The sequence below is a fragment of the Calidris pugnax genome, unplaced genomic scaffold (assembly GCF_001431845.1).
Source record: "Calidris pugnax isolate Ruff unplaced genomic scaffold, ASM143184v1 scaffold30, whole genome shotgun sequence".
NCBI lineage: Eukaryota > Metazoa > Chordata > Aves > Charadriiformes > Scolopacidae > Calidris > Calidris pugnax.
The window spans coordinates 4,677,241-4,700,954 of record NW_015090776.1 but is presented as its reverse complement, the minus strand read 5'-3'; the positions used below and the strand labels follow the sequence as shown (position 1 = coordinate 4,700,954).

Genomic DNA, 23,714 nt, shown 5'->3' with positions numbered 1-23,714 from the left:
CTCGCCGGGACAAGCGGGGACGGTGGCACCTCGCCGTTACCCGTCCCCCCAGAGCCCAGAGGTGCAGGCCGGGGCAGTGGGGGGGGAAACTCCAGAAAGTTTGTTTTGTTTGTTTATTCACGTCAGAGAACACTGTACAAATATTACAGGCAATTAATTTTTTTTTTTTCTCCTTGCAAAAAAAGTATAAAAATAATCTTTATATATGAATCAAAAGTTCATCCGCGACTGTAAATTTTTCTCTAGGTATCCTTTTCCGAAGGTGGCGAACACGAACGCTGGGGGGAGGGGGGTGAAGGCAGTACACAGAGAAGAGCCGGAGCGACACCAAAGCCCAGGAGCTCCCCAACACACGCAGGACCAAGGGAGCTCCATGAGCTTCCATGCAGAGGAGGGAAGGTTGGAGGACTGGCTGCATGCGGGCTGGAAGGTCACCCCAGGGGGGGTTCCCACACCACGGCTGTCTCGCTGCCCAACTAGAGAGCATCCCGTTGTTCCTCCTGAACTCTTCATGCTTTTCCCCCGAAGAGGACACCGGTGTTTCGGGGCTGCAGAGAGGAGCAAGCTCTTCTGGAGGAGTCCCACACAGAACCAGATGGCCTGAGGAACCACCTCAGGGATGCAGGTCCCAAGCGCATTCTCTTCTAGCTTCTGCAGGTTCCCGGGAATTGAAGATATTACATCTCTTAGTGCTGGTGCTCCAGCTGGTCGCGTGGTTCACAGGTGGAGAAGTTAAACATCAACTGGTCGCGTAGGTGGCTACAAGCTCCCTCTCTGCAATGGCCACCTACGCTCCTGGCCTGGCTCTCCCTTCACCAATTTGCAGAGCAGGAAAAGGCAGGACGGCTGCTGCCACCACATCAGCAGGAAGATGTTGCAAAACTGAAGACACTCAAATACAGGATCTAACCGAAAAGCAAAGTTGGGGCTTGCAACACATAACAGGAATTCATCAGCGCGTTTTGCTCCAACAAAATTAACCAGGGTGTGGTACCACCAGACCATCCTAACAACCGGTACCATCTGATGATCATAACAAACCCAACAGCAGACCTCCCGTTACAAAGCAATGAAGAAAAACGTGGAAAAAATGATGCAGAGAGAGCATCACGCCAGGCAGCAACCTGCCACAGGATCAGGGATTGGGAGCGGAGGTACGGACACTAGAGGAGCAAATTCAAATATACAGAAAGCCTGATCCCGAGCAGATGGTAAGACAGAAAAAAGGAGCGGGAGGGGGAAAGCACTACTTTGACAACACCTACATAACTTGTCACAGCAAAGTACTACTGAATTGTTACTGCTTGGTCACCTATCAGACAGTTGAAGGCTCAAGTGCAATGGTTGGAGAAGACAGTTATTCGCAAATATGAGCAGGCTCTGATGTACCTGGAGTACCTTACAGGCACCAGCTGGAGCAGTCTTAACCTTTCAAACATCTCTTCACTCAGGCAAAAACAAAAATTTAAAAACCCCATGCTGGCACCTCTTCTTTAGCCCTGTAGAAAGAGCACAGCTGCCACACCAGGAGCTGGAGCCCCTGGGCTCATGCATCAGCAGAGGGGTGAAGGCAGAACCAGCCTTCCTGCTGCTGCACAAGCAGGGAAAGATTCCACTCCTGGGTCCTACTAGGAACACTCAACTCCTGAGTCCCACCAGGAGGCACAGCTGGCTAAAAAAAAGTGCTTTTTCTTGTAAAACATACTAGCTTGGTCTGGAGTCACTGGAAGAAATGGAGACTTGGATGCCTTTTTTTTTTTTCCTCATTACCACTCAGAACTAACCACCCCAATCTGAACCACTCACTTGAGAAATGTAACTAACTACCTCCGGGCTTGTGAACTGACCACGATATGGGGGCTCCCTGTAGCAGCTGGTACCTAGGAGGTGCAAAGTGCCTCTAGGAGTGCAGGAAAAACCAAGGCATGCAGGTTTGAGGAAGCTCGGAGGGGGACGTGGGCAAACTCTACGGGTGAACCGGGAACACTCAAAACACAGGCCCTTTGAAGTAAAGCCAAGAATCCAGTGGAGAGAGAGATGCGGCGGGGCAAGGTGCGCTCACACCTCACATGTGCAAGAGAGGAAGAGGGAAAAAAAGCTACGGGGCATCTCCCGGCCTGCGAGTCCACATCTCTTGCTTCTGAGTCCATACGAGAGCATCTCTGCATCGCTCGCTCGTCGAGCTCTAGCACAAAAGGAATCCAAAAATAGACACTTTCCAAAGAGTTACAAAACGGTCTGTGTTTGCGAGGCTCGCAGCCGCACTGAGAAGTCAGAGGTTGAGGACAGGCACGTCAAAGAGGTCACAGACGCCTTCGCTCTCATCCAGGTTATAGATGTAGTCGTGATCTCCAGGTGGAGGGGAGAGGCGCAGCAAGGGAGCAAACACTGGGGGAAGAGAAGTCCAGGGTTGGTTACAAAACTCAGCTCTCCCACACCTAACCCAGAGCTGCAGAGCCACAAAGAGGCCACCCCGCAGTGACAGTTTCTGAGCTTGCTTCAAATCAGCCCTGTGAAAGGGAGAGACGGGCTCTTCTGGTCCCTCGCAGGGACTGGTGGGACAGCGAGAATGGAGCCTGTCCCCTGAGGCCAGAAAAGATGAGAGCCACTCTGCAGGCACGTGGCTGTCAGCTGGGTAAAGCCACACAGTGTGGGCTTCCTCCCCCAGAAAGGCCACACCATGAGGGGGAGACTCAAAGACTCACCTTCAGATGACATCAGCTCCTCCAGCAGCTCAGAGTTCATACATTCTGGAGAAGAGACAAGCATGGTTAAGCAACGCACTCTGCTTTCCTGCTCTGCTCCTGCGCAGTATCCCACCTTTCCCAGGATATCCCACCCTTCCCAGCCTCATCTGGCCCTCACCCTTGTTATCCCAAAGTCACAGCCTGTGCAGCAGACGTCCTGCCATGGGCAAAGGGAAAGCCCTGTCACACAATTCAAACTACATCAACATATTCTGCAGGTTTCTACCTGCTTTAGCTCAACCATACACCAGCCTCCTTCACGTGAGGGGCTGTGCCTTACCCCTGCACGGCCACACCAGCTGCTGCCCCAAACAAAACTGTAAAAAAATCAATTATCTCTGAAATGTCATTCCTTCCCCCAGCATCGTTACTCTTGGCTGGCAGGTTCACTTAAAGGGTAAACAGACGAGCACTCAGACAAAGCCAGTGCAAGCCAATCTCTTTTCTTTAAGAAGCTGAGCATTTGGAAACAGCTTTCTGAACACCTTTCTCACTCTACCCAGGTAAAGTAGTGAATATCTAACTCGATCCAATTGGACTGATGAGATACTACACACACCTGAAATAGACTTTTGCAAAAGAAACTCAGATGAGGCCGTTTTCAAGATGTTTATCCAGAGCAGGCTCTTTCCTAGAGGACAGGAACCTACCTCTCTAATTCAGTGTCACGAGACAAGAGAATTTCAACACCCAGGGACTCAACAGGACAAATACCAGCTTCAATAAACACCAATTAAATGCAGAACCTGCATTCTTAGATCAGGGCTGGTAATACAGCAGGGTGTGTACATGTGTGTGTTGAAATTCAAGTCTTTTTCCAGGATAAGACCTTAAAACAAGCAGTTATTAAGCACCCATTTAAAAGAGGGAGAAAACCATGCAGAAAAAGGAAGTCTAAGGAAGAACTCCAGGCTCTTGTGGCTTAAACTGCATAGTCTTAACACAGCAGCCAGTGCCAGGGCAGCATCACTGGGATCACACAGGGATGAAAGAGGCTGCATGGAGCTCACCACAAGGCCCATTTCCCCAAGCTCTGTAGTGTTGCTTTTTCCAGTCTCTGTAGCTGTTAGCTGGTTTGTCCTTCACTCCTGGACCTGGACCTTCCCCCTCCAAATTGGGAAGAATACTCCATAAAACAACATACCTTCCAGTAAACAGCAAACATCTTCTTTTTAATAGTGTTCACGTGGTCCCATAGTAGTTAGCTACTATGCTAAGTAAGGGCTAAGCTAATAATCTTCCACACGGGGAGGGGCCTTGCTGCAGTTTATGTTTCACGTTGTGCAATCAAATTTACTCTTCAGCTGCGCTCAGTCATCACCAAGACTTTATTTACTGTGCTGAGCAAGGAGGAAGGGTGTTCTCCAGCCCACGTGTGGAGCCTGGGGCTCCCAGGACACAGATCAGGTGGTTGCACGACTGCATTTGGGACTGCGGGGTCTCTACACAAAGACTTTCACAAAGCACCTGCCAGAGCACGGAACTAGGGACTCTTGTTGTACGGAAGTGCTTGTGTGTCCTTGGCTCTGCCTAGCTGGGGGGCTAGGAAGTACTACCCTGGCATTGAAGGGAAATAAATGTGCAGAAAAAAAAGAGTTTCCCAGTTTTCCCAGAGAGTTTCCTTCACCCCTCCTGCCCACAGCCCAGAGTCCGTCCCACCATTCGGCAGCGACACCCAGACACTCCTCGAGCAGAGGCAGAACCAACACAAGCAACAGCATCCCCTCTCCTACTGCTCCAAAATTACCAGCATCATCAAAACCACAGAGGGATATTTCGAAGAGAAGACTCTCTCCCTAGATTATTTGCTCGGATTAGCTTCAGGCAGGCTACAGCTGAAACAAGACTAACAGGGATTTTGCTTTTACACAGTGCAGACAAGCTGGAGAAAGAGAACGGGAAGCCAGAGCAGAGATTAGTGTTGGCACAGGGACAGGAAAGCCCTCATTTGCACACTTTAGGGCAAACTAACAGAGGGTACTGGCAACATAAAGTCAGAAAAATACATACAGAAACCAGTAATTTTAAGAGTGCCTGACTACAAGTAGAGAGCGAGGAGCCACCAATGACCACAAGCACCTTACAAAACCACAACCCCAAAATAATCCGAAAGGGAGTGAATAAAACCAACCACTCCCACGGGGTGGATGGGCACAGAATAAAGCTATGGGTCAGGGAGAGAACGTACCTTTCGTTGGATCAAACATCTCTGACAGCTCTTTGGGAAGTTCCAGTACTGCAAATACAGCACACCAAACGGTTTGCATTATTACATGAAGGGTCTGAAATGCTTTACAGCACAATCACCTACTGTCCTACCATACTCCCCGTGTGCCCAAATCATCCTATGCCATCCAGAAACTCTGCTCCCACACCCCATGTCACATTATTTCTGCTGAACTGATAAGCAATCAAATACACTCAACTACTTTAAAATACATCTGTAGGAGCCCCAGGGCATGAATGCATTATCAGAGTCAGCAGCTCCGGAGTAATCGCCTCTGTGTAAGGCTCACGCAGCGCCAGCTTCCCTGCACCCCCTCGATTTATCTTGTGCAGGATGAGGCCCTGCCTTTGGAGAGCCCTCCTGGGACACAACGAGCCACAGGCACCCCAAAAGCCAAATCCCACCCATCAAGGCTACTCCAGGACGAAGATAGATAATTCACGCTTCTCTCAGCCACGCTGGCAGCAGAAGCATCAAAAAAGCACAGTGTGAACTTTATTTGAGCAAGATTTCCTCTTCTAACCACAACCCTCTATCCTAGAGAGTTTCTGCAGCAAAGGTGGGCAATTCAAGCAGAGTGTCTTATCCAGAGGATGCTTTGCTCTCCTTGGGCCACCCTGCCATTTTTCCTGGCATTAAAGCTCAAATGTTCCTATTGTAAAGTCTCTTTCATCTCACCAAGCACACGAAGGAGCTCTGCAAATATACACTGCGAGATCATTAAGACCACAAGGTCACTAAAAATAAAAGTATTCCTGAGTAAAGGAGGAAAAGAGAGACAAGAGCTCTCTGAATAAAGGAAAACTCCCCAGGAGTTACACAGGTGCTCTCAGTGACAGCTGGAAATTCTATAGCTTGGACCTTGTACGACAGAAGGGACCGAAAGGAAATAACCTCCCATCTAACAGTAGAAGAGTGCATCATGCGAGTGTCCCTCGCACATTTTCTAGTAGTGTCACCACAGGAAGTGTCAGGACACTCGACATGACACAGTCACCTTCTCACCGGCTTCCCCAGCACCCCTAGAGGGAAATGCTCATCCCTTGCAGAGCCTGACAGTGAAAGCAGAGAGGAGGTGAGCTTCTTCCTCCGGAGCCAGCAGCCCTTCCCTTGCTCCCAGCAGCGTGCTTTTGGAGCAACACCCGAAACGGGGGCAGATACTCACTTCCTGCGGGGTCAGGCTTGATGGGCTGGAAGGAGGTAGAGGGGCTGGGCAGGACGGAGCTGCTGTCGAGGGAGGCAGAGGACTGCAGCGGCTGAGTGTCCAGCCCAGGGGCCTGGCCGGCCGACGCGCTGCTGAGGGGCTCAAAGTTGCTGCTGCTCTTGGACTCTGCCACCGAGACACCGCATTCTGGAAGAAGCCACAGACACACACCAGGGATGTCACCTCCCACCATCTCCCCAGGCAAGCAGCAGCACAGAGCCAGCCCTCACCGGCAACGCTGGCCCAGCACAAACCGCTGCGCAGGAGAAGGCTTCTTGCTTTCACCCAGAAAAACTCCCAGGAGAGCAGCCCTGGTGGTGCCAGGCCAACCAAGAACATGCTCTCACAGCAATTAACACGAGCCAGGCAGTGACCTACACCGCCAGAAGCATGGCCAGCACGTCGAGGGAAGTTACTATCTGCCTGCTCAGGGCTGAGGCTGTACTTGCGCTACCATGTCCAGCTTTGGCCATCTTCCAGTTGAAGAAAGATGTGGAGAAGACCCAGGTGAGGGCTGTCAAGATGGGCAGGGGTCTGTGGCACCCCTACAAGGAGGGGTGGAGGTAGCTGGGCTTGTTTATTCAGGCAAAGAGAAGTCTAAGGATGAGCTAACAGCAGCTTGCAGCTACCCAAAAGGCAGTTACAAAAGTTAAGAACTTCTCAGTGATGCCAAACGATATAACGCGCAGAACTGGCACGAGATGCAGCTCAGGGGATCCAGACATCAGGATCAGGAAAAAGAAATTCACTGAGAGGGTGCTGCAGCCCTGGAAAAGCTCACCAAGGAAGCTGGGGATCTCAATCGCTGGAGGCTTTTGAAATTTGCCTGAACAAAGGCACAACCAACCAATCTAGTATTTCTGACAGCCTTTTTTTTTTTTTTTCAAACAGAAAATTGAACACGAGACTCGAAAAGACCCCTTTACAAACTTCTGCTGATCAATGAATCTGCATGATCAGTCTCTTCCCCACCACTGTTCCTAAAGGCTGGCACTGTCCCCTCAAGCCAAGCGTCTTATTTCCATTAACACACCACACTAATCCCAACAAAAGAAAAGGCTCATGGCAGCAAAGGCAGAGATGCCCCCTTTGGCAGCACTGCAGGACCAGCGGTGCCATCCCTCCCCAGACTGAGGAATGTCCCCTCCTTCCTCTGTTCATCCCCCTTTTTTTTGGCCTCCCGTAGGCTCCCTCTCACCTGTGCTGGTGTTTTTCTGCACGGGAGGGCCGTGGTCCTGAGTGCTGGTGGGTGTTGGGGTGGAGGGCTGGGTGCTGCTGGGAACGGATGCCTCCTGGAAGTGGGCGAGCGGTGGTATCTGCGGTTTGGAGGGTGCAACTGCCTGGCACTGAATGAGGTCTTCGGGGGGAGGGACGGGTAGTACCACAGGAGGGGAGCTCCAAGCATCTTTGTTTACTAAAAGAACATCAATGGGACCACTTGTGCTCTTCAGATGGATCTGGTATTTTTTCTGCCCATTTAGGCCCTGAGAAAAGCGAAAAGGGAAACACAACCACACGTGAAATGCCCTTTCCAAACAGAACAGGAACTTCCCCAGAGGCAAGACAGTTCAGCACAGCTCCACAGAGAGTTCTGCTGTCTCCCAGGACTATCCACTCCCCTGCTGCTCCTGCAATTACTCACCTACTTCCAAACAACAGACTTTCCTGACAATTGTTTAACATCTGGAGCCTTCCTTGGGGGTTGGTTCCTCTAACTCCATCAAACCCCTGCCTGTCAACTCCCAGACTGGTCAATCCAGCAACAACTCCCACCCAGACAGACAGACAGACAGGCACTCCTGCACCCTGCCCACGCGTTTATCGCTCACCTCAGGGATGGGAACCTCCAAACGCGTGCCTGATGGGGCTCGAATCGCAAGGAGGGTGTCTCCTGTGAAAACAGACTGGTCAGCACTCAGTGGGCACAAACCATTCTGATGATAATTAAGCACCGACAAGGATCCCCCTCCCCAAAGCCCCCCAACTTCTGTGCAGGATTGCCATTTACACCCACCTGAGCCGCCGAGGATATCACACAGCTCGCACTGTGCTGACTGCCCAGGGCACAAAGAACCTGCCAAGTTTCTCCCAAAGCAACCCTAAAGTTTGTTAGCAGCATCCTTAACAGGACTAACCTTTCTTTTCCTCAGGGTTTAAATTCACCCTTAAGAGCATCTTAATCCTAAGGGAAGGACCCTTCATGCTGTTGTCACAAGCTCTGAGATGTGAATCATAAATAAAAGAGCACACAACTGCAAGAGCTGCGCTGCCAGCAGTGAGATAGCATTGAACAGGCTCAGGAGCCGGGCTGCCAACAGCACAGCAGCCTCATGCTGGAGTACCAGTACCTCAAACCAACATTCTCAGTCTCTACTGGCAAGAGAAATGCCCAGCGTTAGTCGTACTGCACCCCACACAGAGCCCAGCACGTGTGGGGCGGGGAGCCAGGCTGACAGCATCTTCCCTTTTCAAGGTCTGCAGCTCCTTGACACCTGCACCCCTAATAACAGGCACAGCTGAGCAGCTCCCAGTCCATATCAGGGTTTAGAAACGTGAACAGAGAAATACCAGCGCCGGGAACACTCAGAGCAAGCAGTCAGCAGCTTTCACTTTGAATGTTCACGCTCTAATGTGGTTAGTGTTCACACTTCACCAGTATTCTGCATTAAGCTGTGCTTGATAATTAACAGAGAAGATCCCCAGAGCGATGAGAGGGCATGGAGAGCAGAAGAGCACATCCTTTCATTTCAGGCAGGCAATCAAAGGCCAGATCAGCAAAAGGTACAGGGATGAAAAACAGTACAGGGTTTGTCAATAAGATGGGATTCCTTGAACAAGTCTGTATGAAAAATATTGTTAAGAGACATTAAAAATGCATAATAAAGCTCAAAGACACAAGCTCAAGCTTTAAAACCTGTTAGTTTCAAATACAGCTTGATAGCTACATCCCAAATACTTTTACAAAACAGCGTACGGTGCATTTCCAATTCCTTCTTGATTCTCCCAGTGCAAAATCCATCACAGCAACAGATGGGAAAATTATGTTTCCCAGTCACAAGAAACTAACACATTCTTAGGTTGCCTTTTTTTTTAATTAATCCAAATAATAAATCCATATTTGACAAGAGCACGAGCGTGAAAATCTTTAAGCCCTAACTCACATAGAGAAAGCAAGTTCAACAGCAGGAGGAGGTTTTCAATCAGAAAAATCAGGAGCTGAAATTCAGCCTGCACCACAGTTCAAGAACACAAGAGGTCCAACAGAGAACCTCTGCAAGGCTCAGGAGAGGAAAAAGGGAAAAAAAAAAGTCATGTGAAGTATATTCATACAGGAAAACCGAACAGACAATGGAAAAACTTGGATGAAGTCTCTGTTCCAGCCAGAATTCAGACCTGCGCTCAGTAAGACCTAATCTCTGTGCATTTTTGGTGAGGTCTGCCTTTAGATGCAAACTGGTTTACAGAAAAAAAAAAAACAGGTGCAATAAAATGCAAAACACTCAATCAACCAAGCAACTAGCTGTCTGCCCGTCTCCAGTAAACTCTTCCAGACTGTTACCAGTTATCTGGCCCCAAGCGCTGTCAAACTGAAAACCCACGCCCTGCCCCAAAAAAAAGTCCTAGCTTAAATCAGAAGAGACAGCAAAGCAGAGGGGGTGGTAATGCACAAGTCACCAGCGGGAACTCGAGCAGCATAGCGTGGTGAAAAAGGAAAGCTCACAAAGGCAAAGATGAAAAATAGAAGAGCTAACGAAGCCTAGGGCAAAAAGAGTGCTTGGAAGAGACGAGGAGAAAGTTGGACAAGGGTGAGATTATGTGTGGCTGGGGGGGTCAGGACAAGCAGCTTCAATCTCTGCTGTGAGCAAGCACACGGGTTGCACTGGGTCAGGAGTCCAGCGAAGCAGAAACGAGCTGTGACTCCACACCCTGCCACACCTGAGAGCAGTTTCCACGCTGCGCGCTGCCCACCTGGGATTTTCTACTTTTTTTTTTTTTGGTCCTACAGCTACCATTAAAATCGGCAATAGAGAAGAAACAAGAGGTTTCTGGGGGTTTTCTTCACTTTTGCCCCACGGAGACAGAACACATGGCTTTTTCTACAGACACCTCACAGCTTTAGGAAGGCAGTACTCGAGGGAGTGAGGTCATGGCAAGCGGTGTATTCCCTTCTGTCCCGCTCTCCACCACCTTCCTCTTGCATCCACTCCATCCCTGTTGTTGGTGGAGAGCAAGATGCAGCTGAGGGACCACCTTTTATACTATTTCCCTGCTTACACCCAGATTCTTACCATGCAATAAAATTTGCCTCCCATTATTAAACATCGCCTCCCCAAGCCCTCAAAAGCTTCTCACTAACATTCCTACACCCACACAGCGACACCCAAAAAAAAGACTTCCTTAGGAAGAGCAGCTCGGGTCCTTTAAAGACAAGTAGAAGAAATGATCTGTGCTACAACTCAGTGGTACACAAACCCAGGGTGGCATCAGAGCTCACACGACATTTAACTTCATGCTGTTGTGCAGCCTGTGGGCCGCTGCCTCCTCTTTCCTGGAGAAAGGAGAGCACCTGGGACAGACTGATTGGGCTGCAGCATTATATCTTTACGATGGAGATGCATTTCCTTACCTGTGAAACACTTGCAGATATCTTCATGTGTCACATACGCTAATGTTTTCAAGGTTAAGGAGAAAGGCTGCAGCTTCGAACTCAGAGAGCACCTGGTGTTTTCTTCCTGAGCACAAGAAATACCATTCCCAGAAAGCCACATCCTTGTCAGAGCTGACATCCTAAGAGAAGCCACAAGAGCAGCTCTGCACTCCAGAAAGTGGCACCTGTGGCTCAGGGAGAAGCCCCTTTCTCACCACGCTAAATATTACAGTCTTTTTTACTTCAAAAAGCCAGACAAGAAGCTGTGAATCGCAGAGAAAAGCTGGTTCCCAGCCTGGACAGAATTATCCTAATTTCAAATTAGGCCTCTCGTCCCTTTCAGCACAGAACCTCCAGCACCATCAGGTCGTTGCCACCCCTCTGCCCTGAGCAGGGCAGCACCAACCCTCAGGTCTCTGCTTTCCAGCCCAGCAAGTGAACACAGAGACAAGAGCGACCAGTTCACACAAAGGATATCGACTGTTCTGCACGTCTTCTGTAACGTTTTTGATGCTCTGCTGAACCCACATCTTCTGCTGCTCCAGCTCCTGTTCCCGCTGCTCCAGGTCCTCTATGTCTGCCTTCAGCTCGATCAGTTTGTGAGCTATTTCCCGGGTATTGCAGCCAGGACCCACCCCTCTGCGCAAAGTCAAAAGGAGTGACATGCATCAGCCTCTGGGGGAATCCAAACCAGCCCCAACCTCTCAGAGGAGTTGTCACCTCCTCTACTGCCACCCCTGTCACACACCAAGGCCGGATAGCCCAGAAAACCTCATCTGCACCCACTCTAAATCCCCACCTTGCAGCACAGCAACGTTTGGCACATCTGCCCACATCCCTCAGGCTGGCAGGGCTCTCCCCCAGCCCCAGCGCCACAACAGGCATCTTTTCTAGCCCAAGGTGCTGCAAATACGTGGTTTATACCAAAATAACAGCTCTGCTCTAAAAGAGACACGCCATATGGACTTCAGGTTCCCTCATTACTACCATCAGCTGGTAGTACTGGTTGGGGAATCATAGAATTGGCTGGGTTGGAAGGGACCTTTCAGATCATCGAGTCCAACCATCAGCCCAACACTGACAAACCCACCACTAAACTAACCCATGTCCCTCAGCACCACATCTGCCCGGCTTTTAGATACCTCCAGGGATGGCGACTCCACCACTGCCCTGGGCAGCCTGTTCCAGTGTTTGACAACCCTTTTGGTGAAGAAAATTTTCCCAATATCCATCCTAAACCTTCCCTGGTGCAACTTGAGGCCGGTTCCTCTTGTCCCATCACCTGTTCCTTGGGAGAAGAGACCGACCCCCCCTGGCTACACCCTCCTTTCAGGGAGTTGGAGAGAGATAGAAGGTCTCCCCTCAGCCTCCTTTTCTCCAGGCTGAACACCCCCAGCTCCCTCAGCTGCTCCTCACAAGACTTGTTCTCTAGAAGTACAAAAGTGCACAGACCACTGAGGAACTTTGCTCTGAGCAGGGCATTTTAAACCCAGTGTCACTCCAACCTGGACTAGACGGGACCCGTGAATGATTTAGACCTTCTCTGTCACTCACTTCCACTGGATACTGTTCTTGGACTTCTTCTCGATCAACCCGATACCTTCCAGGACATTCGTGATATCGTAGATCCGTCGCTTCTGTCGCACAGCCAAGGTATCTGCAGCCTGCAAAAAGGTTAGACACTTAACTCCAAACTCTCAGTTGTGTTTCGGTCCTTCCTGGCTGTCAGATTAATTCCTGGCCAAGCACCCTGCTCACCATCTCATACCTCTCTTGTCCCGGCGCCTCAAGTTACAAAGCCACGTTCTCAATGTCACCATGGCCATGAGAAGAAGCCACTGCCCCTTCGTTCCTTTTCTTTCCCAGCTGCCTCACACGCAGCAGGTCCAAAAAAAAAAAAAAAAATCACCACTCCTCAGCAGCAACGCAGTGGTAGAAGACAGTAGTCCAGCAGCCTGAAAATTCAGTGCTCCTTCAGGGTAGAAGGGATGGGGATGGGACGAGGAAGGCAGAGAGCTGTCTGTGAGACTGACGACCGCTTAGGGAAGCTGCCATTCTAAAGGTCTTTTCTAAATCTGATCTGACACCACTGGACAGAGAATCAACACCTTTTCAAGAGGCAGATTCCTCTGTTTGAAAGACACCGGGAGGAGAGTAAGCGTGGCTGAAAGGCAGGACTCCTGAGCAGCCCTGGGACTTCCCTGCCTTGCTCACACAACCCTGGGGTTTCGGGACACACTGGACTGTGCCAATATGCCCGTTACCACCACCACATGGCAACCTGCCCCTGGCAAGAGTTTAACGGGCACTGCACTGGCATAGCCAGGACCAGTAACATCAGTTCCCTCACACCTCCCGGTAACAGACCCTACATCCCACAACTCATCAAACCACGCTACCAAATGGAAGTCCCACTTAATGGACGTTTTAAGCACGAAAATACTAGTCTTCTGCTCAAATCCAGTTTGGCACAGGGGAGGACAGAAGCCTACAGCCAGGAGATCCCTCCAGCAGCTGCACCTTCAGGGCTTTCTGGTACTTTGTCTGCTGCCCACAAAGGGTCACAGCGCACTCACACACACATCCACCTAAGAGATGTTTGTATAAACCACGGCAAAGCCACCCCACCTGGAGAAAAGGCTCAGCTTTAAGTGCCGTACGTGCCGCAATGTCATTACTTCCTCTAGGTGAAGGTCTTTAAAACGCAGAAGGCAGGCACGTTCACAGGGCACTTCTCCACAGCTTAAAGGCATCGGGGACAACCTTTGGCAGAGCTGAATCTGCCCACGCTCTGCTGTATCCCGGGGGGGGGGAGCAAAGAGTGGGAGAGAGGAACGGTTTCTATAGTATCTGCTTCTATAGGTCTCGGAGGCTTTATGGGGCTGGATCATTATGGGGCGGGTGATCAAGCAGCATATTGGCGCGGGGCAAGAACGTGGAAGGGGACAAGGTGGCTCCAACTGAAGCCCACCGGTGCCTGCAAGGTCCGCTGCCTCCTCTCTGCCGGGGACAGCAGCGCGGCTGGGGCTGCTCCCGGCGGGGAGAGCAGCGGGAAGGACCCCCAGGGACACCCGCACCCACGGGGACTCCGCTGCCCTGGCCCGGCTCCCCCCTCAAAACCCCCTTCGGCCCCCGGAGGGCCGGGCCCGCCGGAGCTCCGCTCCCCCCGCAGTGGGACCCCCGGGCCCTCCTCCTCCTCCCCCAGCACCGGCAATCCCCCGCACCAGCTTGAGGTCGAGCACGCCGTCCTTGGCCTCCTGCAGCAGCGACACGAACTTGGTGGTCAGCAGCCCCAAGCTCTTCTCGTGCCGGCTGGGCGCCCCCGCAGCCCCGCTCCCCCCCCCGGGGGGCTGCGGCCCGCACTCCGCCATCTGCCCGCCGCCGGCTCCTCTCCCGGCCCCGCCGGCCCTGTGGTACCAAAGCTAAAGCGCCATGTTCTCTCCCGGGCCCGGCACCGCCGAGCTGGAAGGAGCGGATCCTGCTTTAAACCGCCCGGTGTGGGGGCGAGCCCCCCCTGATTGTGCTCTGGGGGACGGGGCCACGCCGGGCCTGCCGTCCCCTCCCGCGGCCTGCCTTCCCCTGTGTCCCCCCCTTCCCCCCCCCGCCCTCCTCCGGTTCCTGACGCCCGCTCGGGGCTGCGGGAACACAATGGGGCCCTGAGGAGCGCGGCTGCTGCCGGCTGAGGAAACGGCTGCCGGCTTCCTCCGCCCAGCCCTCTCTCCCGGCCCCCGCGGCTCGCACGGCCCGGAGACCATGGGCATGTCTTCGGAGGAGGAGCGCGCTCTCAGCCCCAGAGGTAACGGGGACGGTGCGGTTCCCTCTGCCCCGGGGAGCCGCCGGGCAGGGGAGGGATGCTGCTGCTTTGCGGGCATCCCTGCCCTCTGCCTTACCACCCCCGGGCCTTTTCCCCTTGCCGGCTTCCTCTGAAGGCCCTCAGTCCCCTGGCGTGCAGGCAGGCTTCCCAGCACAGGAGGAGCCCGGCTTGGCGCTGGGTGGTATCCCCGTGGGGCTGCAGAGCCCCCCTAGGCTGGGGGTGGAGAAGGGGGAAATGATGAGGCCAGGGGATGGAGGCTGGTGTGTGATAGCTCTTCTGGTTCTCAGCCCTCTGGTCTGGCCAGAAGACCTCTGGCATGGCTTCAGACCCTGTGCCAAGGGGGATGCCATGGCCCCCCGCAGCTGCGTGGGTGCCTCTGGAAGACCAGGACCCTCCTGTCCTCATCTCAGCCTGGCTCTCCTTCATGCAAGCGCTGCCATCTCTCTATTCCTCCTGCCCACTCTCTGCCAAAGCCTCAGCCCTGCTGATGGCACCTTCCCAGGAGCCATCAGACCCCCTTCAGACAACCCAGCCTTTTGTTTGGGAGGAGCGATGGGGCAGGCTGGGTGACAGCTCCTCAGGGCAGCCTTTGCCACGGCTGCTGTGACAACCCTGGCCCTTGCTGGTGGCATCTTGGGGGGGCCCTCAACGGAAGGACCCACTTGCTGCTGTGTCATCTGGCTTCCCACATCTGGGTGTGCTTGGACATCCATCCGCTGGCGGCCAGCTTCCTGCCACTGGCCTCGGGGGCCCTTCCTGCCCTGCCAGCAGAGGCTTCCTTAACCCCTGCCTTCGTTGTGCTCGTTAACCCCTGGCTTCGTCCCCAGATGAGGAGTGGCCAGAAGTGGAGAAGGCTGAGAAGTTGGCGAGAGGAGCCGCCCTGAAATGGGCTTCAGGGGTGTTTTACCGCCCCGAGAAACTGGAGGGGCTCGGGCAGTACCGGAGCCGAGAGACGCAGAGGAACAGCTCCATCCAGTCCCGGCTGAAGGTGGGTGTTTGCCACAGCCCACCCCATAGACACACACAGCCTCCCCAAGCAGGGGTCCCAGCCAGGGTCCTCTCCTCTCCATTGAATCATCTTTGTGCCCACTTCTGGCAAAATCTTGGCCTTTGGCTGGTGCTTGGTGGGAGAAATGCAATTACTTGGGGGAAAAGATCTGATAAATACCGCCCCACACCCCCTGCCCTTCCGCCAGGCAGTTTCTAAACTGGTAAAATGAGTTGCCTGTGTCTCCCAGGCTGTTCAGCACATCCCATGTGCGAGAGTCAGTGCTCCCCATCCCATCCCATCCTGGCACCAAAGCTCCCCTTCCCCACAACTGGAAGGAGGCAACGAGCTCCAACCTGTCCCTGCCTCCAGGTCCTGCAGGAGAAACTCCACACACCAGCAAGGGCTGTCCTCAGTCCCTGTGCTCATCTCTCAGCTCAGTGCCACCCTTTTTGCACAACCCCAGGAATGATTAACCTCAGGACCCGATCTTCTCCTGATTATTTTTGGAGGTCGTTTCTCCTACCCTGAATGTGGGTGAATTGTCCAGGAAGCAACTTGTTTTCAAGTCGTGTGGCCTCAGACAGCCACAAAACAGCTTGCTTCTGATGATGCTGGATAAAAGTGCTTCTTGGCACCGAGAGGCAGGAGTTAAATGGGAGGACAAGACATGGAGATGTGTCAGTGCCACTTTGGGGCTGGAAAAGATGGAAATCCATTTTGAAGGAGGGTCTGTATGGCTACTGAGGTTCTTCGTGCCGTTAATATGCCTTGGGGGACCACACTTGGAGCCCTGTGGCCTGCAAATATTTTGCAGAACCAAAGTAATATTTTAAAAGCGTAATGAGGCATGTGATTACTGTTCACCCTTGGTCACCCCAAAGTGATGCCCCTCTCCCACCTCCTGCAAAGCAGCCATTGCCTCTCCCACCTCCTGCAAAGCAGCCATTGCCCTTCCACCCCCTAAATAGTCACTGTGACTCAGTTTACCCAGAGGGGGAGGTGAGATGAGCCATTCCTGCTGCTGGAGCAGGTTTCCTGAAGTTGGGTGTGCTTGGGTCTGATGGGATGGGGTCATCACAGAAGGGATGGGAGATATGGTGGCAGAGGCAGATGTGACCTTATGGGGCTGGGAGTGGGTACAAGAGAGAACCTGGGCAAATGGCGTGTGAATCCTCCGGCCTTTGAGAGCTTCTCCACTGCCTCTGCCTCTTCTTCTGCTCCCCAGTCAACTGTCCAGTCCTACCTGGAGGGGGTAGGTGCGGGGCTGGAGCAGCTGCGGTCGGCGGCCCAGGAGGTGCAGAGCGTGTGCCAGGACCTGGGGGCAGCGCGCTGGGCCCTGCTGGACAGCATGGACCGTTTCCAGGGCCTCCAGCAGATGCGGGCGCTGATGGCGGAGCACGTGCAGCTGGCCTCGGTGGTCCAGGTGCTGCCCCAGCTCTTCTCGGGTAAGGCATTGGCCCCAGTCCTCCTGGATTTGGGTTGGAAGGCGCAGGGGAGAGCTCCGGTCCAACCCTGGGGGGGTGGCAAAGCTAGAGCAGGCCACTCCAGCTTTGCTGGTTGGGTTTGAAAAGCCTCTGTGGCTGGAGATGCCAGTGTCTCCCTGGGGTCTGATCCAGCGCGGTCTTCCCAGAGCCCCAGATCTCAGACCCTTCCCCTCGCCATCTCCCTGCTAACTGTGACCCTGGTGTCCACCCCCTTCGCCCCCCGCAATCAATCCTGGCATCTCTCCTCCCTCTCCCACAGTCCAAGAGGTATTTTCCCATACCCTCCAGCTGCTTCATGGGCAGCACCTCCTGGAGGCCCACGCGGAGCTCATGATGATGGAGCACCTCCGGGATGACATCCTCTCCCAGCTGCACCTCCGAGGGCTCTCCAGTGCCCAGACGACTGTGCTGTCCTACTTTGGTGGCCTGCAGGAGCTCAACGAGAGCCTGGCCAAGCAGCTGTGGGACATCGTGGGCAACAGCCTGCAGCTGGTGCGTGAGGACCCAGTTCTCTTTGTCACTGCTGTAAGGATCATCGAGAGGGAGGAGAAAATAGATGATACTCTGCTCCTGGAGGCCACCTTCCTGCCCCCCGGCCGCCCAAAGGGCTGGAAGCAGAAGTTTTACCAGGTTCTCCAGGAGGCAATCACAGGAGCCCGCTTTCATGCCACCGGTGTGGATGCTGAGGGGCCAGGGCTGGCCAGGCATCTGGCAACACTGCAGAAGAACATCGTGTCTGAGCTGCGTGTGGTGAAGGATCTGATGGTCCAGTGTGTCCCAGCTCACTACAACATCCTCAGCGTGTGCACCACCACGTACCACCAAGCCCTCACCAGCCACCTCCAGGACATCCTCCGAGAAGACCTGGACAAACAGGCGCTGTTCCTCCTGCTTGAGTGGGCGCTTCGTGTGTACCACAGGTCAGCACCAGCCAAGCAGGGGAGGTTATGGAGAGTTGGGTTGGCCACCAGCACGTGGGCAGGTTGGGAGAGTAGTGCCAACTGCCTGGGGATGACCACCGGGAGGGCAGAGGGAGAGGCAGGAACTGCTGGAAAAACACAGGTCTTCCCAGCCCTGTCCCACCTCTGCCCTCCAGTCCAGAGATGATGGGTCACCCTGACCTTATCCCAGAAGTGGACGTTTCTTCTCTGGGCCCCTTGATGTCCCCTGAGCTGGTGGATCAGACAGAGAGGAAATACGTGGTGAAAGTCAAGGTGAGTGAGCGGGACAGCACACGTGCAACGGGTACGGGGACCCAGTGACCACCACTGAGCCACCATCTGCTCTGACAGCAGCAGGAGACCATGAGCCTGTGGGACTGTGTGTGTTGGGTCTCAAGGGAGCTGGTGCCTGACTTTTTGGGCTGACCGTTGTGGGTGTCCATCTCACAGGCCAGCGTGCTCGAGTGGCTGCAAAGGACCCTGGAGGTGGAGTTCAAGGAGTGGTTCAGGGAAGAGGAACCTGAGAGAGACCATCAGGGCTTCTTCCAGTCAGCCTTGCCTGTCATTGTCATGCAGGTTGGGTTCCCTGCACCACGGGGCATGGGAGTCCCCAAAAAGGGGGCTGTGGCCTGCAGCCTCCCACTGACTCCCCTCCACTTTCCTCCCCCTGTGCAGATGCTGAGTGAGAATATCCGGGTCGCCTCCTTGATCACGGACTCTCTGCAGCAGAAGGTCTACACCATGGCCTTGGAGGAGCTTGAGGCATTTCTGGGCCGGTCAGTGGAGCCCCTTGAACCCCTACCTATCCTCAAGGACCATGGGTCCCATGGCCAGGCACCATAGGCTGATGGTGGAGATCTCTGCCATGGGGCACCTAGCACTCAGCCAGGTCCCAGAAGGTTGTCTACCCATGGGGCTACTGTCCCAGCTTGTGGGGTCATCAGCTCCCAGGGTTTGCTGCCTCAAGCACCTCTCCAGTAGCAGCAAGCCCTGCTCTCCTGAGGGGTCCAGAATGGGTCTCGTTGTCCCACCCTACCTAACAACCTGTCACTCTCCAACCTGGTGGCAGGAGGTGGAAAGAGCCAAGTGAGCTGGAGGGTGATGGGAGGTCTGTGTGCCCAGAGAGGCATCCCGGGGCCTTGTGGCAAGACGTCTGGGGCTCTACCCGCCCTTCATGGTTGCCTCACTGTGTTGCAGCCTGAGGGAAGCCCTGGTGCAGTGTGGCAAGGAGCACCAGAAGGACCGTACCGTCCCCAAGTACTATGTCTCCTACCTGCTGGCCATGCTCAACAACAACCTGACTCTCAGGTAACATGCGCCAGCACCTTGAAGGTCCTGTAGCAACCCCACTACCTGCTCCCCATCCTCATGTGGGACCAGTGTCCCTACCGTGCTTCCCAGACGACCTGTCCCCTTCCTCCTTCTCTCCTAGCTCCTCTGTCTCCTCCCTGCACCCTGACACTGCCCGCAGAGAAGTCCCCGCGTCCCTCCGGGCCGCTCTGGATAGGACACAAAAGAAAACCTGCCAGCTGCTGCTGGAGGAGCTGCTCCTGGACCTGCAGGTAGGTTTGTCCACAGCCCCTGATGCGGGCAGGGCTGGAACAACCCCGGCCCCAGCAAAACCAGCACCTACTGCTACACCCCCGGGCACGGGTCTGTCCCCGCCACGTACCCCATCCTGCAGCCATCTCTGCCAGCCTGGCTCCCAGCCCTCCACCTGCAGCTCAGGGGGTGTCTGTCACCCCCCAGCACTGCCTGGTGTGGCTGGGACAGGTGGCTTGTGGTCCCCAAACCACCAACCAACAGAGTCTGTGAGCTTGGACCCCCCCCCGGGCTGCCCCACGCTCCTTGGTGTGGCCGCTTCACACAGGAGAGAAGCAGCCTCCGTGTGGAGGATACAGGCCCCTGTGCCACTGCCCCGGTCATTTCCTGCCAGCGCAGTCAAATTTAGCTTTCCTGGAGTCTGGACCCAAAAAAAAAAAAAAAATCTGGAATAATTAAGGGCTTTGCTATTTAGGGCTTGAATGAAAAGAGCAGCTCAAGGATGAAACGCTCGCAGGCAGCTTGGAGACTGGCCTGGCAGAGATGGAGAGGGAATGTCTGCCTGCAGGCAGGAAGGCAGGCGAGGACAGCAGGGGAAGGAGGAGGTCAAAGCCCTCAGCCAAAACCGTGTTATGTCTACACAAGGGAAGTGGAGAGGAGTGGAAATTAAAAAGAAAATCGCAGCGGGAGAGGCCACAAGTGGGGGGGTGAGGAGCAGCTCGCTGCTCACACCTCAGATGCTGCCCGCGACGGAGGCATCGTGACCCAGAAAAACCCCCAAAATGTGGATTTCTGGGTGTCGGGGAGGGGCAGCCCCTGTGTATTTCCCATAATTTCCTAATCTAGGCCACTCTTCTATGTTTATGTTGACCGTGGGCTGGCGGTGGCTGTGGCACACGGTGCCGCTGCCGTGCGAGCAGGGCACCCCACGCTGCTCCTCTGCTCCTTCCAGCCCCTCTGCCTGCAGCTGCCTTCCCGCAAGTGGCTCTCGGGCTCCCAGCTCGTCAGCAGCATGTGTGAAGTGATCGACAAGTACGCAAAGGACTTCTCCCACGTCAGGAAACCCGTCTTCACGGTACGGTTGCTGTGGGGCATCCTTCAAATACAGGGCAAGGAGGTTGGGTGCAGGATGCAGGGGACGCAGTCGCTGCTGGGTTTGCCAGAGAGCCCGTATCTTCCGGAGCAGCTCGGAGGGTGCTGCCACGCGGAAATGTTCAGAATTTCTCCCAAATTCAACCACTTTCCTCCAGCCAGAGGGCTTCCCAGCAGGTTGTCCCCATGGTTTGGTGTTGCATCCAACCCCTTTCCCCGGGCAATGGGGGTCCCATGCCCAGCACTAACAGCTCTCCACCCCCGCCCAGCTCCTGCTGATGGAGAGCGAGCTCCTGGTGGCCAGCCAGTACCTGCGGGCCCTCATGCAGAAGAAGATGGTGTGCAAGAGCAAGGAAGAGCGGGGCCAGCTCTGTGACCGTCTGCTGCAGGACGCCACGCAGCTGCGGGAGCTCTTCTGTGGCCTGGTGAGGGGTGTCCACGTGTGGCAGGGAGCCCAGGCTGGGCTGTAGGAGGGGGAGCATCACCCAGCAAGGTGGGTGCAAGGAGCTCGTAGCTCACCTCCAGCACCCTCCTACCCGTGAACAAGACGTGGCTGTTACACTTGGGAGGTTGTGAGGCCAGGATGGGCAGAACTGGTGGGATTAGGAACTCCTGGGACAGTTCACCCTGCCCAGTGTGGGTCAGTGAGGCTGCACAGCCTCATCTTGCCTTGACGGATGGGACGTGCTAAGTGGGGAGAGAGCAGCTGCAGGGGGCCAGGTCCCCAGGTGGTCACTGAGGACTGGGCTAGAGCTCAGCAGCCACCCTGGTGGCCTCCTCCTGATCTCACATGTGGCCTCTCTCCCTCCCAGGGCCTGGACGGGAGCCAGCAGAGCCTGGAGGCCGTGTTTGCCCTGCGGGAGCTCATCTGCCTCCAAGACCCAGCGCTGCTCAGCCTGGAGGTGCTGGGCTTCATCACCAAGTACCCCGATGTCAGGTAAGGAGCTCAGCTCACCTGCGGGATGGGGTAGCCCTGGGGCTGCCACGGGAGCTGGGCTTGGGCCAGACTCCTTGAGGTTACGCTGCAGGAACCTGGGCCTTTCCCCCCTCCTCCCTGAGGTTTCCTTTTCCCACACTCCAGATTTGAGGGTTTCTTTGCAAAGTCCCAAGGACACAGATGTTAAGGAAAAAATAGTTCTGCTGTGGCATTTACCCATCTGTATTTGGTGGCCAAACAAAGTGTGAGAAATCAGAGGGCTGGAGCCCCTCTGCTGGGAGGGGGGGCTGAGAGAGCTGGGGGGTTCAGCCTGGAGAAGAGAAGGCTCTGGGGAGACCTTGGAGCCCCTTCCAGTCCCTCAAGGGGCTCCAGGAAAGCTGGGGAGGGCCTCTGGATCAGGGAGGGGAGCCCTAGGAGGAGGGGGAAGGGTTTGACCCTGCAAGAGGGGAGATGGAGCTGAGATGTGGGGAAGAACTTGTTTGGTGGGAGGGGGGTGAGAGCCTGGCCCAGGTTGGCCAGAGAAGCTGTGGCTGCCCCATCCCTGGAGGGGTTCAAGGGCAGGTTGGAGGGGGCTTGGAGCACCCTGGTGTGGTGGGAGGTGTCCCTGCCCAGGGCAGGGGGTGGCACTGGGGGGGCTTTAAGGTCCCTTCCAACCCAAACCATTCCGTGATTCTCAATTACAAAACACCAAACTGGAAAGCTCAGAATCAGTGCAAACCCATGAAATGGCAAAGCCAAATTCACATTTGGCTTTGGGGGTTATTTTCAAACAAATTTTAAAGCTTGGCTGGTGCAAAGTACGGGCTCTCCCCTTGCCTCAGCTCCTCTGCTGGTGGGAGGTTTGTGGGACACAAGCCCTGTGGACGTGCCAGGACTCACCTCTTGCTCTCTGCCCAGCGACGAGCACATCTCCACCTTGCTGGACCTGCGGGGGGACGTCTCCAAGGAGGTGCGACACATGGTGCTGGAAATGATGGCGCAGCACCCCCAGGTCCTGCCCGAGAGCTACCGGCCCATCTTCAGCACCATCCTGGTCCCTGCACCCGAGCTGCCCTTCTGCCTTCGCAAGGGCAAGTGTGCCTGACGCTGCGCCCCACAGCCCGCTCCCCCCACGGATTTAGGGGCCATGCAGGACCTCTCTGAGGCTGTGTGTGGGGAGAACGGAGGTGATGCACGGCAGCCCCGTGCCCAGCACCTCACCCCGTGCTGGGGACAGTCCGGGTACGTGCCATCCTCCTCTGGGCCTGCCTCGGTGAGCTGAGTGTCCCCTGCAAGTGCCAGCTGGAGACCTGGGTCAGGAGAAGATCAACCCACGGCTATTCTGCTGGCCTGCAGAGATACTTGGCTTTCCCCTGGTATCCAGACAGCCTTTGGAGCCAGGGTGTCCTGGTCATGGAGCCTGGTATCACCCCAGAGCCCTGCTCCACCTGGGCTGGCAGGAGGGTTTTAGCCATGGAAAGCCTTTTCTGCTTTGGATCAGCCCAGAGGTCTGGTGGGGCTGCTCCACCAGCCTGGGCTCTGTATGGACAGTGGAGAGCAGCTCAGCCACCTCCTCACGGCTGCAGCGAAGGGGGTCTCATCCTGGGTGGTGCCATCAACCCTGTCCCTGCTGGCGTGAAGGGACAGCTCAGAGTTCTGCTGATCTACCCAGCTTCTTGCCCTCCTCCAAGACAGGACTGGAGTCCAAGACTCTCCAGCCTCTTTGAGAGCACGAACTGAGTTGTGCCTGTTGTGTTGAGCATCCTCCTGGCCCCCTTTCTTTGCCTCCATCCTCTGCCGCTCTCCAGCCCTTGGTCATCTCCACGTGAGGATGAGGAGCAAAGCCTTTCTCTGTGCCTGCGTCCTTGTGCCCAGCCCCTGCAGCACTGTGGGAGGCCGCCACGCTCTGCCACACTCCCTGCCTCCTGGTGGGCCCCATCCTGCCGTCCTCGCGTGGTGCTGCTGCCAGAAATAAAGGCCTGAGCTCTGTGATGATGCACCAGCTCTGTGCTGATGATGTCCCAGCTCTGTGCCCCAGGGGGTCCGGGCAGGGAGGAGAGGGGGTGTGGGTGGCACAGTGTCGGGGGGGGTCCATCCCCCCGCTCAGC

The 23,714-nt window shown here is 54.9% G+C and overlaps 2 protein-coding genes across 2 annotated transcripts; one reads left to right on the top strand and one right to left on the bottom strand.

Moving 5' to 3' along the window:
• Nucleotides 1-99: 99 nt before the first annotated feature.
• Nucleotides 100-14,225, bottom strand: E2F4 (E2F transcription factor 4, p107/p130-binding). The gene is made up of 10 exons (XM_014947542.1): nt 14,051-14,225; nt 12,381-12,490; nt 11,304-11,465; nt 10,806-10,849; nt 8,008-8,069; nt 7,377-7,662; nt 6,140-6,325; nt 4,936-4,983; nt 2,706-2,750; nt 100-2,388 (listed from the first exon to the last, which is right to left on the bottom strand). Exons 1-10 carry the CDS (start codon nt 14,195-14,197, stop codon nt 2,273-2,275), a joined length of 1,206 nt encoding a protein of 401 aa, XP_014803028.1. The 5' UTR covers nt 14,198-14,225; the 3' UTR covers nt 100-2,272.
• A 231-nt stretch (nt 14,226-14,456) lies between these two features.
• On the top strand, nt 14,457-23,608 carry EXOC3L1 (exocyst complex component 3-like 1). Its single transcript, XM_014947208.1, has 13 exons — nt 14,457-14,622; nt 15,468-15,628; nt 16,857-17,076; nt 17,375-18,035; nt 18,212-18,329; nt 18,507-18,632; nt 18,732-18,832; nt 19,254-19,364; nt 19,489-19,618; nt 20,551-20,673; nt 20,960-21,115; nt 21,503-21,627; nt 22,525-23,608. Exons 1-13 carry the CDS (start codon nt 14,580-14,582, stop codon nt 22,709-22,711), a joined length of 2,262 nt encoding a protein of 753 aa, XP_014802694.1. The 5' UTR covers nt 14,457-14,579; the 3' UTR covers nt 22,712-23,608.
• Nucleotides 23,609-23,714: the final 106 nt, after the last annotated feature.

Coding starts and splice junctions, on each gene's coding strand:
- E2F4 (XM_014947542.1), bottom strand. CDS start 14,197: ATGGCGGAGTGCGGGCCGCAGCCCCCCGGGGGGGGGAGCGGGGCTGCG. Junction 10,850..11,303: donor GAAGACGTGCAGAACAGTCG/ATATCCTTTGTG, acceptor AACCTTGAAAAC/ATTAGCGTATGTGACACATG. Junction 4,984..6,139: donor CAAGCCTGACCCCGCAGGAA/GTGAGTATCTGC, acceptor CTGTATTTGCAG/TACTGGAACTTCCCAAAGAG.
- EXOC3L1 (XM_014947208.1), top strand. CDS start 14,580: ATGGGCATGTCTTCGGAGGAGGAGCGCGCTCTCAGCCCCAGAG. Junction 17,077..17,374: donor GCTGCCCCAGCTCTTCTCGG/GTAAGGCATTGG, acceptor CCTCTCCCACAG/TCCAAGAGGTATTTTCCCAT. Junction 18,330..18,506: donor AATACGTGGTGAAAGTCAAG/GTGAGTGAGCGG, acceptor TCCATCTCACAG/GCCAGCGTGCTCGAGTGGCT.